Source organism: Carcharhinus amblyrhynchos, chromosome 9 (genome assembly GCF_965287045.1).
Source record: "Carcharhinus amblyrhynchos chromosome 9, sCarAmb.v2.hapA, whole genome shotgun sequence".
Lineage (NCBI taxonomy): Eukaryota > Metazoa > Chordata > Chondrichthyes > Carcharhiniformes > Carcharhinidae > Carcharhinus > Carcharhinus amblyrhynchos.
In genome coordinates this window covers 98418951-98434439 of record NC_137332.1, presented here as the reverse complement: position 1 = coordinate 98434439, position 15489 = coordinate 98418951, and the positions used below count along the sequence as shown (strand labels likewise).

Genomic DNA, 15489 nt, shown 5'->3' with positions numbered 1-15489 from the left:
CTCAGAGTCTGTTCATGGGACTGGCTCTCCTGGGATGTGATGTGATAACAAGCTTAATTGCTCATCAGTTTGCTCGCAGCTCCTCAGTGAGCGTTCATCTCCACACCGGTCAGTTCAGCCTCCTGCTTCATCTTCAACCCCCACCAACTGCACCCCCCCCCGCCTCCCCACTTCCAAAACCAAACCCCGCTCTCCGACTCACTCAGTGGCAATGGTCGGGTGGATTTTAACTCGGGGCAGGGCAATGAAGTTGTGACAAGTTGGGGGTGTTTCTCCCAGTCCCTGTGGGGACTTGTGTGCAGAGGGAAAAATGAAAGCTGGCAACCCACTGAGGGAGTGTTGCAGTGCCCGCTGTGCCACCTTAAGCATGAGGCATTAAACCCCAGGCTCCATCTGCCTGTGACAGGGTCCCACGGCAGTAACTCAAAAGGAGAGAAGAGGGTTTATTCCTGCCCTACTGACCAGTATTTACCCCTCAATTGCCATCACACAACAGAACGGATTATTTGATCACCGGTTTGTGGGATCTTGCTGTGCACGGGGGTTGGCTGCTCTGCTTCCAACATTACGACAGACAGTACACTTCCAAAGAAAGAAGCACTCACTTAGTCGGAAGGTGCTTCGAGACAGCTGCTGAATGTCTGTATCAATGCATGTCTTTGGTTCCGACCCACCTCAAGTGTGAGTCTCCACTGCTACCCGACTTCAGTTGAGGTGAATTAGGGCTTATTTCGCTACCGCATTCCACCCCGCTCCCCACCCCCAGTGCCCAAACTCCCGCCACCCCCAGATTTCCCCTCCCTGATCCCACGGAACTCGCATCTGGAGAACCGGGATCACATCCATCGCCACGCTCTGTCACTTAGCAGGGAACAAGCTCCCTGGTAAAGAGATGAACTACCTTCAGTTGTCTCTTATTTTTCTCCTTAAACCCTCCTCTTCAAGAGGGCGGCTAAGAGAACAACAGTGCGGGGACGACAGACGGCCATCTGTACGACTCGGAGAAGATCGTCTCCCCTCCCACAGTCTGACAGACGTGCTGGTTCAGGTGCATTGGCCACCCTGAATTCTCCCTCAGTGAACCTGAACCGGTGCCGGAGTGTGGCGACTGGGGGATTTTCACAGTAACTTCATCGTAGTGTTAATGTAAGCCTACTTGTGACACTAACGAAGAAATTTAAATTTAAACCCTCTTGCTCCTGCTGGTCATGAAGCTCCTTCACGAGCGGGTGCCTCGAGGGGTGACCTTTGTCCTTCTGGCCATTCTATCTTGGGATTTGCTTCCTCCTCGTTCAAGCCCCCACCCACCCTCCCAGCAGCATTTACCCTCCCCACATACCCACCCACCACTCTCATCACCTCCCCACTCCAACCCACCTCAACCCAAGCTGATTGACAGGGACCAACCATCTCCTTGGTCAATAGCAAGAGCAGTTGGACACGACTCCCAACTCCCCTCACAAGCCTGAGCCCACTTTCCAGTTTTGGGCAGCTGGACAAAGACAGATATCGAACACACCGACTAATATGGAAGCCTAGTGAATGGAGAGTGTGCCACCTCCCATCCCTACCCCCTCCTCCGGTCTTCCAGACGAAGCTGTTGTCTCAGTGCTAAACTGACAAGAGATGAACACCACGCCTGGGGTCTTTACAACCTCCTCACCCCTCCTCCCCGGGTGCAATACTGATTTTATGCCGCCTATTGTAACTTTCCTTGTTAAGGGTATTAATGAAGAATGTAACACAGCTCCTCGGCCGGTCTGTGATTACACACATGGAAAATTAAGAGATTGCCCTCCAATGGTTTTTGTTCATGTCCCGCCCTACGGTATCACCGCAGCGTCCGTGATGGGCCCTTGTCCAAGGGATGATGCCACTTTGATAGGACTCTGCTGTGAAGCAATCGAGGCCTCCGCTTCAACTGAAATTACAGGCTGTGCTCCCATCAGCTGGAAAATGATCCACAGCTAAATCCAGCTGGGAGAAGCCAGTCGGGCCAGAGGTTTGTGTCTGAGCCAGGGTGTCCTTCACATGGGCCAGTGGCTGAAGTGTCAAAGATCCCTCATTCCCTTCTGGACCATAATCGGCCCAGTCCTTGCTCAGCACCAACCCCAGCTCCGGTAGGACCAGCAGGGAGAATCCTTGACCAGTCAGCTGTGAGGAGCTCCTCCAAATCTCCTGTATATCAATTCCATTTGGACTGATAACCATCACCCCTTGACATTCAATGGCATTGCCATCACTGAATCCCCCACTCTCAAATTCCTGGGGTTACCATTGACCAGAATCTGAACTGGACCAGCCATATAAACACAACGGCTACCACAGCAGGTCAGAGACTGGGAATCCTGCAGCGAGTAACTCACCTCCTGACTCCCCAAAGCCTGTCCACCATCTCTAAGGCACAAGCCAGGCGTGTGGTGGAAAACTCTCCACTTGCCTGGATGAGTGCAGCTCTAATACTCCAGAAGCTCGACATCGTCCAGGACAAAGCAGCCTGCTTGGTTGCTACCCCAAGTGTTCACTCCTTCCATCACTGACACACGGTGGCAGCGTGAGTACTATTTATAGGATGCTGTCTCCTTAGGCAGCACCTTCCAAACCAACGACCTCTACCTTCTAGAAGGTCAAAAGCAGCAGATACCTGGGAATACCACCACCTGGAGGGTCCTCTCCAAGTCACTCACCATCCTGACTTGGAACTATATCGGCTGTTCCTTCATTGTCACTGGGTCAAAATCCGGAAACTCTCTTCCTAACAGCACTGTGGGTGTACCTACACCACAGGGACTGCAGCGGCTCAAGAAGGCAGCTCACCACCACCTTCTCAAGGGGCAATTAGAGATGGGCAACAGATGCTGGGCCCAGCCAGCGACATCCACATCACGCAAATGAATGAAAAGATGACATAGAAACATAGAAAGTCGAAGTAGGATTAGGCCATTCGGCCCTTCAAGCTGGTCCCGCCATTCATTTTGATCATTACTGATCATCCGATTCAATATCCCAATTCTGCCTTCCCCTTGATTCTGGTTAAGTCACTGAAACGTTCTCGAGAATGGTGAGTGTGAAATGAAACCTTGTGTGTCTTAGAGATGCTTTTCTCATTTCGTGAGCAGGTCTGTCCACTTCTGATTGGCTAACTCGCTGCGGTCAGGAACGACTGTTGCCCTTTTTCCTGTTTTCGAGTGAGCTAAATTTCCATTCTTCCTCCCTGACATGAACAGAAATTTGTGAAGATCTCTTAATTTCCACTCTAACAGTTTCTGCTGTGATTTTATTTTTCTCTGCCTGTCTCTGTCACTCATAGTACTATGACGAGGATTACGAGTATTATGACTATTACTCTGAGTTTCACACATTTCCTCCGCCCACCGTGCCAACGACTGAGGGAGCTGTTGGAAATGCGGATCCCGGGCAGGTAAAGATAGAGGAGGGGCAGTGTGCCCGGCATGTGCCAGCGTGTCTTGTGTATGTCCAAGGTGTTGTCCTGTGTGTCCTGATCCGTGTCCCCCGTGATCATCATGCTGCCATCATTGCTTATCATCATTGATCGCTTCCATGTTCTGAGGTTTGGACGGGGCACCAAGTTGTGATCTTTATAAGACTTCGTGAGGCCTTGGGTGGTTGTGCGGGGATGGTGGCGGGATGGAGGGGAGAAACAGGAGGGTAAAACGGGGGTGGTTTGGAAATGGGCAGAAAGATGGGGTTGGGGGGTTGGGAGAGAGAGACAGAGAAAACAGTCATCCAGCCCATTGAGACTGCACCAATGCCATTTGATGCTATCATGGCTGATCCTGACCGCACCCCCACTCCCGTGTGGCTGCCAGTGAGAATGGAGAATTTGTCGCTCAACCAAATCTCCATTTGCTCCAGCGGGACTGGAGAATCCCAGCCACGGGCGAGGTCAGAGAATTCCGGCCCCTATATTTCAACACCACACTCCAGCACTTTCCCCATTGCACTTGACCTATTTAGAGTCTAGAAATCTATCAATGGGTGAGAAATCCACAGGTTCACAACCCTCTGAGTGTGTGTGTGTGTGTGTGTGTGTGTGTGTGTGTGTGTGTGTGTGTGTGTGTGTGTGTGACCATCCATGAATACAAGAGACAGAAAGGGATTTGTCGAGTTGATCTAATGTACATGCACACATAACCACATACCCATTAATTCAGGTTAAGCGTTGGGAACAGTCCACAGAAGGTTTTAATACCTGGAATGGGCAGGTTGTCTTATGAGGAAAAGCTGGACAGACCAGGCTTGTATCTGCTGGAGTCCAGAACACGAAGAGGTGACTTGATTGAAGCATAAAATCTTGAGGGGCATTGACAGGGTGGATGTTGAGAGGATGTTTCCCCTTGTTGGACAATCTAGGGGTCATTCATTTAAGACAGATGAAGATAATTTTTGTTTCCCTGAGTGTGTGGAGAGTCTCTGGAACTTTCTTCTTCAAAAGGCAGTGGAAGCAGAGACTTTGAATCTTTTTAAGGTAGAGCGAGAGAAATCCCTGATTAACGAGGGGGTGAAAAGTTATCAAGTGGGGGTCGGCAGGAATGTGGGGTTGAGGTTACAATCTGATCTTATTGAATGGTGGGGCAGCCTCGAGGGGCTGAGTGGCCCAGTCGTAATTTGTACGTTCATACGTATTTTGGTGCAAGCCGTGGAAAAGTGGGAGGAACTTCCACCAGGAGGTTGCTCACAGCATGAATGATCCCAGCAGAAGACAGCTGAATAACGATGGCTTCTGTTGCCAGGACAGTGCATTTTGGGGTTTGATGAAGGGTAGGGATGACCATGGGGTTAGCAGTAGACATGGTCTTATCAGAGTTCAGGCCTGGTGCTCACCCGATAAAGATTGGTTGGCAATGGGGATTCCTCATGGCCGCCATGTGTTGCACCATCTCATTTCATGCCATTGGTCATGTCCATTCTCTCTCTCTCCCTCTCTCTCTTTCTCTCCTCTTCCATGGCTTCTTCCATCCCATTTTTCTCACCGCCATCATTCAGAAAGGGAAAACCAACGGGCGGAAGCAGGCGGCAAGCGGCGCCACCAAGCCAAAAGCCAAGGCCTTCCGGGTTGGTGCGGCGCCCCCAAAAAAGGCGTCCCTCCCGAAGCCTGCTGCCGTCAAGTTGACAACTGCCTGGAACCCTGTGGTCAAGCACAGCGCCGCAGCCGCGACCAAGTCCGCCTCCGCCGCAGCCAAATCCACCGCAGCCGTGACCAAGTCCGCCTCTGTCAGAACCGTCCAGCAAAAAAGCCGGCTGAACGGATTCCAACAGGTAGAATCGCAACCATCGCAAAGGAGGGCCATTATCCCAATCTTTCCTCTCCATCCGCTATGGAAAGATCCCTGGATAATGCCGTCATCTCTCTTTCTCTCTCTCTGTCTCCCCTCACCTGCTCATTCCCACCATCTCTTGCACCATCTTCCGCGACCCCATTATCTCTGTGATAATGGGCCTCATGGCATCGCCTCTTCTCAAGCTGCTTGATTTCCTCCCCTCAACCCATCTCCATACCCTCCACTCCTCCCTCCCTCCCTCCCTCCCACTCCTCTGCAAACGCTTCAAGCCGCTAACGCCCTCTTCTCCCGTTACGAACCCGTGTACAGGATCCGACGGACCCAGCGCTCTACGAGGATGAGATCCCCTATGAGGCACCGACAGCCGGGCAGGACTACACCGAGGTGCCAGTCACGGAAGAGGTGCCGCAATTCACCGGGGGCGACGCGACCGAGGTAACGCGGCTGCCCACACTGCCATCCTCCTCAGAGCTGCCTCCCCGCAGGGAGCGGGAGGACGTGAGCAGCTGCTGAGCGCTCCCCTACCCCTGGTTGGAGGGATGCTGGGAAGTGTGGGGAGGGATGTGAAGGGTCGGAGGTCAGGGCACAGTGGGTTGGTGGGTGGTCCTTGGAATAGACAGGCAACATTCCCAGCTGTACAAGCCCATTGAACTTCGATGACACTCAGGTCACAGATAACTGCAGTCCCCTCGTCAGACCCCTTCGGGAAACGTCAATGGGTTTCTAATCCAGAGGTACCAGACTGATGATCTCTGAGGAAAATGCGTTCACATCCCATCAGGGCATTCAGGGGAACTTCAGTCAATAAATCTGCCATTTGTTGGTGACCATAGCAACCATCCCTCGCTGTCATTTAAAAACCCCATCTGGTTCACTGATGCTGTGCACCACCCCCCACCCCCACCCCCCCGCCGGTCCCTCACCCCTGTAGGGAGGGAAATCTGTAGTTTGGCCTACAGGTTACTCTAGAGCCTCCCACAATTCAAGCAATATGGTTGGCTCTTGACTGACCCCTGTGAAATGGCTGAGTGAGACACTCAGCTCGAGGTGCAGTTAGGGATGGGCAACATTTTCTGTGATGCCCACATCCCCATGGATGTGTAAGGAATTGGTGACCGGGGGGCTAACTGGATATCAGGCCTAAAAGAGATATGTTATGTTGGCAGGTTGCAAAGCTAATCAGCTTCTTCCAAAATGGCCAATAATTTTCCGAAACAGTGGTGCATGCAGCAAGAATGTTGGGTGATGGCAACCAACTGGGAGCCAAGAAAGGCACCACTGAATCATTGGCACCATGGACAATCTGCAGCCAAACTTCATTGGTCAGACTTCACCCTTCATGCTTTGTGACTAACCATAACACTACTGATCTCTATCTTGAGAATTCTGGTTGAATTTCTGATTGAAGTTCTAGTTGGGTGCACAATGGCACAGAGGTTAGCACTGCTGTGTCACAGTGCTGGGGTCCCGGGTTCAATTCCAGCTTTGGGTCACTGTCTGTGTAGAGTTAGTATGTTCTCCCTATGTCTGTGTGGGTTTCCTCCCACAGTCCAAAGATGTGTGGGTTAGGCTGATTGGCCACGCGAAGTTGACCCGAGTGTCAGGGGAATTAGCAGGGTAAATATGAGGGATTATGGGAATAGGGCCTGCACGAGATTGTGCTCAGTGCAGACTTGATGGGCCAAAAGGCCTCGTTCAGCACTTTCAGGATTCTACGATTTACTGTTTACCAATGGGAGTTCCAGATTTCCACGACTGTCAGCTTTTTAATTGTTGGGATCACCCCCACCCCTACCACTGCCATTGCAATGCCCAGTCTAGTACGTCTCTGAAAGCCCACGTAACGTGACCCAGAGGCCTTCCTGTCACGAGTGATGCCTGAGGCAGATAAAGCACGTGCTGTCTTTCTGTCCAGATTCCTCCTGGAACAGGTTCCTAAGTCAGTCGCCAGAGGCTTACAGCTTGAGGGGACATCAGTCCACATCAAGCAATGGCTGACCAGGAGCCTCTCCCGCTTTTACCGCTTGCCACCTTGGAAGGATTTACAGGTTGACGCACTCAACCTGTTTGGTCATTGTTGTGCACGCAACTTCCTTTGGCCATCAAGCCCTGGGATGGGGTTTGAACCCAGAGCTCCTGGCTCAGAAGCAGGGAGCCTACCCACTGCACCGCAAGACCTCTTCTCTCCTCCCCACTCCACAGAGCATGAGTAGATCAATAATTTGGGTTGACTATGCAACGGGCAGGAGGAGACTACAGCTGGACAGTGGAACAATTTCTGTCCCCTGCTGCTCAAGTAGAAAGCTGAGTGGATAGTAGATTCACAGATCTTCCCATATAACCCCCCTCCCTCCCAAACTGCATAGCATATTTGCCACAACATTATTGATTTATAACCATTTGAGCCCAATTTCATGCTAAGGATAACATGCAGCCAGTATCAGTACAGGGAAATAACCTGTGTGAATTCTCTACTTTCAGGAAAGAGAGCCTAGCTAAATCCTAGTTTCTATGTCCCATTAAAACCCAACATACCTGACCATCACCACCGCCCATCCCCCGACCTTTAACTTCTAATTGTTCAAAGTCCAAGTTCACCACAGTTGGTTGCTATGGTCACCTAGAGTTAGGAAGCCCTTTGGCATTAGGGAAAGGGCAATGAGAGGTTGCTATGGTCACCAAGAGGTAGGAGGCCCCTGGGCCTACAGGGACGGGGACAATAAGAGCAAGTTTCTATGGTTATCAAGAGGAGAGGAGTCATTGGGTTTGCTTACTGTGTGCATCTAAAGTGAATGGGATATCCTCTGACTGCCATTGGAAGGGCCTGGAATAGATGCCAGTAGGTTTCTCCACTCCTATCCGATTTAATGTCAAATAATGCAGTGGCCTTCCCTCTACCTCTACAATGATAATATGAGATTTCTTTGGGGGAAAGGTGTCTCTTCTGCTTTGGGCCGTGTCCCGCACTTGTGCCATGAGCTTGTGACTGTTGGTCAGAGGGGAGAGCACGTGGGAACGGGCTGACTGCACAGCACAGAATGGACTGGCTAACAGGCTGGTAAAAGGGAAGATGTGAGAGAGAGGAGAGGATGGGGAAGGGGCAAGGTTACTGGTGGAGCTTATTGCACAAGGCTGTTCGGGTGTCACAGTGGCACTGCTGCCTCACAGTGCCAGGGACCTGGGTTCAATTCTAACCTTGGGCTTCTGCCTGTATGGAGTTTGCATGTTCTTCCCATGTCTACATGGGTTTCCTCCAGGTGATCCGATTTCCTCCATACTCCAAAGATGTGCAGGTTAGATTGATTGGCTATGCTAAATTAACCGTAGTGTCGGGGGGTGGTTAGTAGGGTAAATACATGTAGTTACAGGGATAGAACCTGGGTGGGATTGTTGTCAGTGCAGGCTCAATGGGCCGAATGGCCTCCTTCTGCACTGTAGGGAATCCTTGATTCTATGCTTGAGATGTGTTTACTTTTGGTGAAAAAACCACATTGCGGATTTGGCTGGTTCCCAAAACTGGCCAGCTGTAAGTGGCCTGAGAATTTTGGGGAGCTGGTTGAGATCACGCTGATCTGCTGGAATAATCTGTTCACCAGATTGGCAAAGCCAGAGATTTGGGAAGATTGCCCTTATTCACCCTTTGGAGGTTTTGGTCTTGACAGCTAGTGATGCTCAGTTATCAGTGTGCCAATTCTTAAACTGGTTCATTCTGGTGTTGTGCAGTCTGTCCTCCTCACAATGTCGGGATGGGGGTACATTAGCAGAGACTCCGTACACTAGCTTCTTTGAAAAGGTGTTTTTAAACCTGAAAGGCTCCTCATGTGGAATGGGATTTTTCCAACATTGGTTCTTTCCTGGAATCCACACAGTTTGTCAGTGTCAGTCAACCAATCAGGAAAAAATTAGATGTCAGACAGTGAAACTGAGAATAGAAGAGTTTCCCACTACATGGGCAATTGGTCAGTGGTCAGGAAGGGTCAGAGATCAACATGGGAACAATCCATGGTACAACATCTCCAGGATTCATCCATTAATCTCCCTCTACACTGTCCCCATCAAACACTCCCAGGACAGGTACAGCACGGGGTTAGATACAGAGTAAAGCTCCCTCTACACTGTCCCCATCAAACACTCCCAGGACAGGTACACCACGGGGTTACATACAGAGTAAAGCTCCCTCTACACTGTCCCCATCAAACACTCCCAGGACAGGTACACCACGGGGTTACATACAGAGTAAAGCTCCCTCTACACTGTCCCCATCAAACACTCCCAGGACAGGTACACCACGGGGTTACATACAGAGTAAAGCTCCCTCTACGCTGTCCCCATCAAACACTCCCAGGACAGGTACAGCACGGGGTTAGATACAGAGTAAAGCTCCCTCTACACTGTCCCCAACAAACACTTTCGGAGTGCTGCTCCTTCATCAGGTGAGTGGGACTTGCCATTCACCTGATGAAGGAGCAGCGCTCCGAAAGCTAGTGGTGTTTGCTACCAAATAAACCTGTTGGACTTTAACCTGGTGTTGAGAGACTTCTTACTGTGTTTAGCCCAGTCCAACGCCGGCATCTCCACATCATGCCCATCAAACATTCCCAGGACAGGTACAGCACGGGGTTAGATACAGAGTAAAGCTCCCTCTACACTGTCCCCATCAAACAGGTCCCCAGGACAGGTCCAACATTGGTTGGTTCTAGATTAACATTAAGCTGTACCACTCACTGTGACCTTTCCAGTGATCACTGCTGAGAACATTGTGATTAGGGAAGGGATCAAGGTTCTGACTACTGTCCATATTGTTGGATTCGAGAGAGAAGGACAACGTTAAATACATCCCATGAGAGTGCTTTCAAAATTCCAAAGTGCCTTTTCCAAGCTAAGCAACCCTTCTTTCTCTGTGTATGGAGTCTCAAAGAATGTGAACATCAGTGGTGTATGGGTTATATCTTTGTCCAGTCTCAATTGTACATATGTGTATGTGTCTGCCTCTCAGTGACTATCTCTCCGTGCTCCTGTGACCTAATTACACAACTGTTCCAGAGGTCCGAGCGAGGGTGGAGAATCTGTCCCTGAGTCCTCAGGTGACAGGAACATCTGGGCTGAACCAGCTGTTGGCCTTGGTCGGACTCACGGTGCTTGCAGTGAACCCTCAGCGGCACTGGGTTTCGCAGGGGGACGGAGATGAAATATCACCCGGCTCTTTTCCTGCTGACTCCTGCACACACACTGTGATGCACCCTGAGGCCTGGCAGCACTCACCATCAACACCGTAGGGGTGTCATGTGGATGAGGTGGTCCACAGAGGGTGCCACTTGGTTAGTGACTCAGTGTGGGTAAAATGAGTGGAATTCCCATGAGCCTTGTCGAGGTGTTTGCCCCCCCCCCTCCCTTACTCCTCCCCACTGAAAGAACAACGGTCAGTGAGCTGTGTTTGGGTTGGCGCCCCTGAGTCACTGAGTGGCAGTAGCACATGTCTGTCCATCGAGGCTGTAACTGAGTGGCAGTGGCCGTGTCTTTTCTTTTCCTGTATGTGACCACCTCTGCTTCCTACAGCCTGAAGGTGGATGCCATCAATTTGCCCCACCCGCTCGGCAGGGAACATTGCCGAACGCCAAGTGCCGGGACAGGATGCCAATTGGTTCTCCGCACAAGTGCCAGGCCCACACCTCCCCCCCCCCCCCGCCGGCTCCTCAGCCTCACAAACAAACCTGTGTGGAAGCTAGTTTACAGACCAGGCTTGGGGCACCGCCCCGCCAAATTTTATACAGATACCGAGCACACACAGACAACAGAAAAGGTTCCCTAGGTTCACATCCCAGCCGAGAGGTTAGAATGGTAAAGGCAGCCCTGTAGCATCAGTAGTTTTTCTCCAGAAAGGTTGAGAATGAGAGGCAGCCGACAGGTTTTAAAGGGTAAAGGGGGAGATGGTCCTTCCAGTTACAGGGGAGACCAGATCTAGGGGGTTATAAGGATAGTAGGAGTCACTAATAAATGCAGCAGTGAGTTCAGAAGAAACCTCCCTTCCCTACAGACTGCTGGGATTGTACATCAATAAAGGGAAACTGCATAAACCTATGGGGGAGAAAGGGACAGAAGGACCGGCTTATGGGACTGGTGAAGAGGGTTTGGTTGGGGGTTTGGGGGGGGGGGGGGGGGGAGGTGGTTTCCAAGTGGGAGGAGCCCAGCACCAGCCTTTGGGCTGATTGGTCTTGCTCTATGCTGTTAATTCTACTGAACCCCAACTGTGCCCTCAGACAAAAGAGGGCAGTCACTGGTCCCCTGAAGTGGCATTAATTCTATCAAGGGTCTGCTGACCTGTGCCACTCTAACAAGGTACGCATGCAGTACACTATACAACAAACAGACACACAACACTACAAAACAAACAACCACACTACGCTGCAACCACACACACACACACACACACACACCACTTCAACCAGATTGTTGCTGCCACAAGTCCTCAGTTGTCGAGGCTGGGGATCTTTCAACCATTTTGTGCTTACAAGTACATCAACAAGTTATTTTTATAAGCTACCTTCACTCCAGAGGGATCTTTGCATACGCACTTCACACCGGTTCAAGAATATACAATCCAGAATTAAAGAAGTCAGTATTGGTGTATCAGTACCCTGCCTGCGGGTGTGTGTCAGGTTCGGTGCCTGTCTCACCACCAACCCTCACCACCCTCCTCTGCTCTGCCGGGTGGCACTAACCATCATGGTTGACTACATCTCTGGCAAACCGTTTGGTCCTAACGCCTCTCTCTCTGTGCATGCAGCCAGTACATTGGGCGCCAGGATCTGGCCAGCTTCAGGTAGCTTCTGGGTTTAGCCGCAGGATACCGAGCCATGGTCATTTGGTGCAGCCGCACCTGGCTGGGTGCAGTTTGCTTCTCTAACCCTAACCAGCTGCTTTCGCTCCCCTCCCGCTGCTACTTGGCAGCACCAGCAGGTACATGGCTCCATCCACCCGACCAAAGGAGACCTCGGCCTTTCCAAGGAGTATTTTACCGGAGAAGATCTCAATCCTGGTGACCCCGGCTACGATTATGACTACGTTTACAAAGACTATTATGAGGACCCCCTGCCCACGGAAATTGGTCCAGGTCTTCCAGTTGAGACTGAGGTGTACACGGAAGGAGTAAGTGGACGGGTGAATCATAACACAGAGCCGTCATGTCTCAGTGTTGATTGAATGCCATTGACAGCATCTGCTCCAATGTCTATCCTCCACTGCTCTTTTTCCTTGTACACAATTCTCCTAGTCTGTGTACGTGTCTTCTGGTCTGTGCACACTTTGTCTCTTGATCTGTGAACAAGTCTCCTGGACTGTGTACATGCTGTCTCCAGGTCTATGTCCATGTTGTTTCCATGTCTGTGCACATATTGTCTCCAGGTCTGTGTGCACGCGTTGTCTCCAGGTCTGTGTGTATGCGTTGTCTCCTGGTCTGTGTGTATGCGTTGTCTCCTGGTCTGTGTGTACGCATCGTTTCCTGGTCTGTGTACGCGTCGTCTCCTGGTCTATGTGTACACGTCGTCTCCTGGTCTGTGTGTACGCGTCGTCTCCTGGTCTATGTGTACGCGTCGTCTCCTGGTCTGTGTACGTGCCGTCTCCTGGTCTGTGTGCACGCGTCGTCTCCTGGTCTGTGTACGCGTCGCCTCCTGGTCTGTGTACACGCGTCGCCTCCTGGTCTGTGTACACGCGTCGTCTCCTGGTCTGTGTGCACGTGTCGTCTCCTGGTCTGTGTACGTGTCGTCTCCTGGTCTGTGTACACGTCGTCTCCTGGCCTCTGTACATTTTATGGGGATTCAGTCATTTCAGTCGGCTAGACTGCTGGTTTGTGATGCACAGCGATATCGACGGCGTATGTTCAATTCCCATACTGGCTGAGGTTATTCATGAAGATCCCGCCTTCTCTAGTTTGCCCCTTGCCTAAGGTGTACTGATCCTCAGCTTAAATCACCACCAGTTAGCTCTCCCCATCAAAAGGGGAGAGCAGCCTGTGGTCATCTGGGACTATGGTGACTTTACGTTACACTTTGTTTCCTGATCCAGCACAGGTTCTGTCCTGGTTGGTGTACATATTTTCCGTTGATGACTTTGCACACATCATCTCCTGATCTGTGTACACACTGTCTCTTGATCTCTGTGCACCTGTGTCTCCTGGTCTGTGTACATATTCTCTCCTAGTCTGTGTTCATGTTGTCTCACGGTTCATGTACTTGTTCTCTCCTGGTCTGTGCACACGTCTCATGGCATGACTACGTTATCCTCTGCTCTGTGTACTTGTCCTCTCCTGGTCTTTGTACACATTGTCTCTTGGTCCAAGTACATGTTCTTCTTCCATGCAATGTGATCATCTCCCTGTGTTTTGTTGCTGTCTTGTCTACTGCTATTTCCTCATTAGGTTTTGACGTGTGCAGCACTTCCTAATGCCTGTGCTAATGTCACATCATCTCCATCTGCCACAATGCCGCCTCCTCCTGCCATGATGTCATCTCCTCCTGTGATGATGCTGCAGTGACATCACCTCCTGCTGTGATTATGTCACCTCTGGCCGCCCTGATGTCACTTCTGGTTTTGTCATGCCTTCACGCACTTCCTGGTAACCCATGATTCCACTTTCTGGATACCACCTCTTTGTCCAGCCCTCCAATACCCCACGTTATTCAGAGCAATGTTGTCTCTCGCTCAGTGATACCCATTGTTCACTTCTAGCAATCCACCTGATGGCGCGTGCCTGGCAATGCATCCCCCTGTTATGGGTCGTCCAGTTCAGGATTGATGTCCAGGGTGGCACAGTAGTTAGCACTGCTGCCTCACAGTGCCAGGGACCTGTGGAGTTTGCACATTCTCCCCGTGTCTGCATGGGTTTCCTCTGGGTGCTCTGGTTTCCTTCCACCCTCCAAAGATGTGCAGGTTCAGTGGATTGTCCATGCTAAATTGTCCCAAGATGTGTGGGTTAGGAGGATTAGCCACAGTAAATGTACAAGTTTACAGGATAGGGCGCAGAGTCTGTGCAGAATCGATGGGTCAAATGGCCTCTTTGTGCACTGTAAGGATTCTATGACCATGTGCGCAATCTCCATCAGGAACAGGACACCATCATGCATTTGATCGAGGCAATCCATTTGTTTCTCGTTCCGTGACGTCCCCACGTGTTCAGTAGTGTTGCTCCATGCTCGACTTATGTCATCTCTTCAGCTGTGTCACTGTTGACAGTGGTGCCACTTGCAAAGTTTGCTTTTCAGACCTCCCCCTGCTGGAAACTATTGAAATCCAGCCACGAATCGGTTCCAGGGGTCTGTGGCCAGGGTGACGAGGGGTCGGGGGGTATCTGGGGGAAGCAGCAGGCACGGTTTACTGGGCAGGTACGCTATTGGAATGTAAGAGACCACAATGAAGAGGACCACCCTCCCTTGCTATCACCATTACAAGGGCAGAGAGAAGACAAAAGCACCATTCATTGCGCATTCAGATGATTCCAAGCACATTCTGCAGTCAATCCCCAATCATTGCCAGTCTTCCTGATTTCTAACCATCAGTCTTGTGGCAGTGCCACTCCACCCTCTCATTCCCCAGCCCAATCCCTACACCGTCACTTTAGACTGACTTGCGAATGCGAATGTGATATCTTCAAGATGGGGGCTATTTCCCCAGGCCAGGACAGATATGTAATGCACTTCCCCCCGCCAACACCCCCCCCCCCCCCCCCCCCCCGCCACCCCAACCCTCACTCATCCCGGATACTTCCCCCCACAGCTCCCTGCAGTCCAACGGCCCTCAGAGTGATCTTCATCCCCCCTTCCACCCCACCCTGAGGTGTGGCATTAGACCCGGGAATCCGATGCAATTTTTGTGAACAAGCATTTTATTCTTTCAGATGGCCCTGAGCGGATTGAAGGGAGAGAAAGGGGAGCCTGCAGTTGTCGAGCCTGTGAGTACCTGATCCCGTCCGGTACCCGCCAGCACTCTATGCTTCCGTGGGGGAGAGAGAGAGAGAGAGATGAGCTGACTAACACAGTGGCAGAATGGGAACCTCTGTCTCCATCATCTTCTCTCTCCATCATCTTCTCTCTCCATCATCTTCTCCCTCCATCATCTTCTCCCTCCATCATCTTCTCCCTCCATCATCTTCTCCCTCCATCATCTTCTCCCTCCATCATCTTCTCCCTCCATC

The 15489-nt window shown here is 51.2% G+C and overlaps 1 protein-coding gene across 1 annotated transcript in view; it reads left to right on the top strand.

Moving 5' to 3' along the window:
- LOC145348643 (collagen alpha-1(V) chain-like) overlaps nucleotides 1–15489 on the top strand; it is a 181060-nt gene that overhangs the window by 46277 nt on the left and 119294 nt on the right. Inside the window, exons 8-11 of the mRNA XM_080196809.1 lie at nucleotides 3311–3421; nucleotides 5613–5738; nucleotides 12252–12449; nucleotides 15193–15246. Of these exons, the coding sequence (XP_080052935.1) occupies nucleotides 3311–3421; nucleotides 5613–5738; nucleotides 12252–12449; nucleotides 15193–15246 (489 nt within the window). The remainder of the gene's footprint in view (nucleotides 1–3310; nucleotides 3422–5612; nucleotides 5739–12251; nucleotides 12450–15192; nucleotides 15247–15489) is intronic.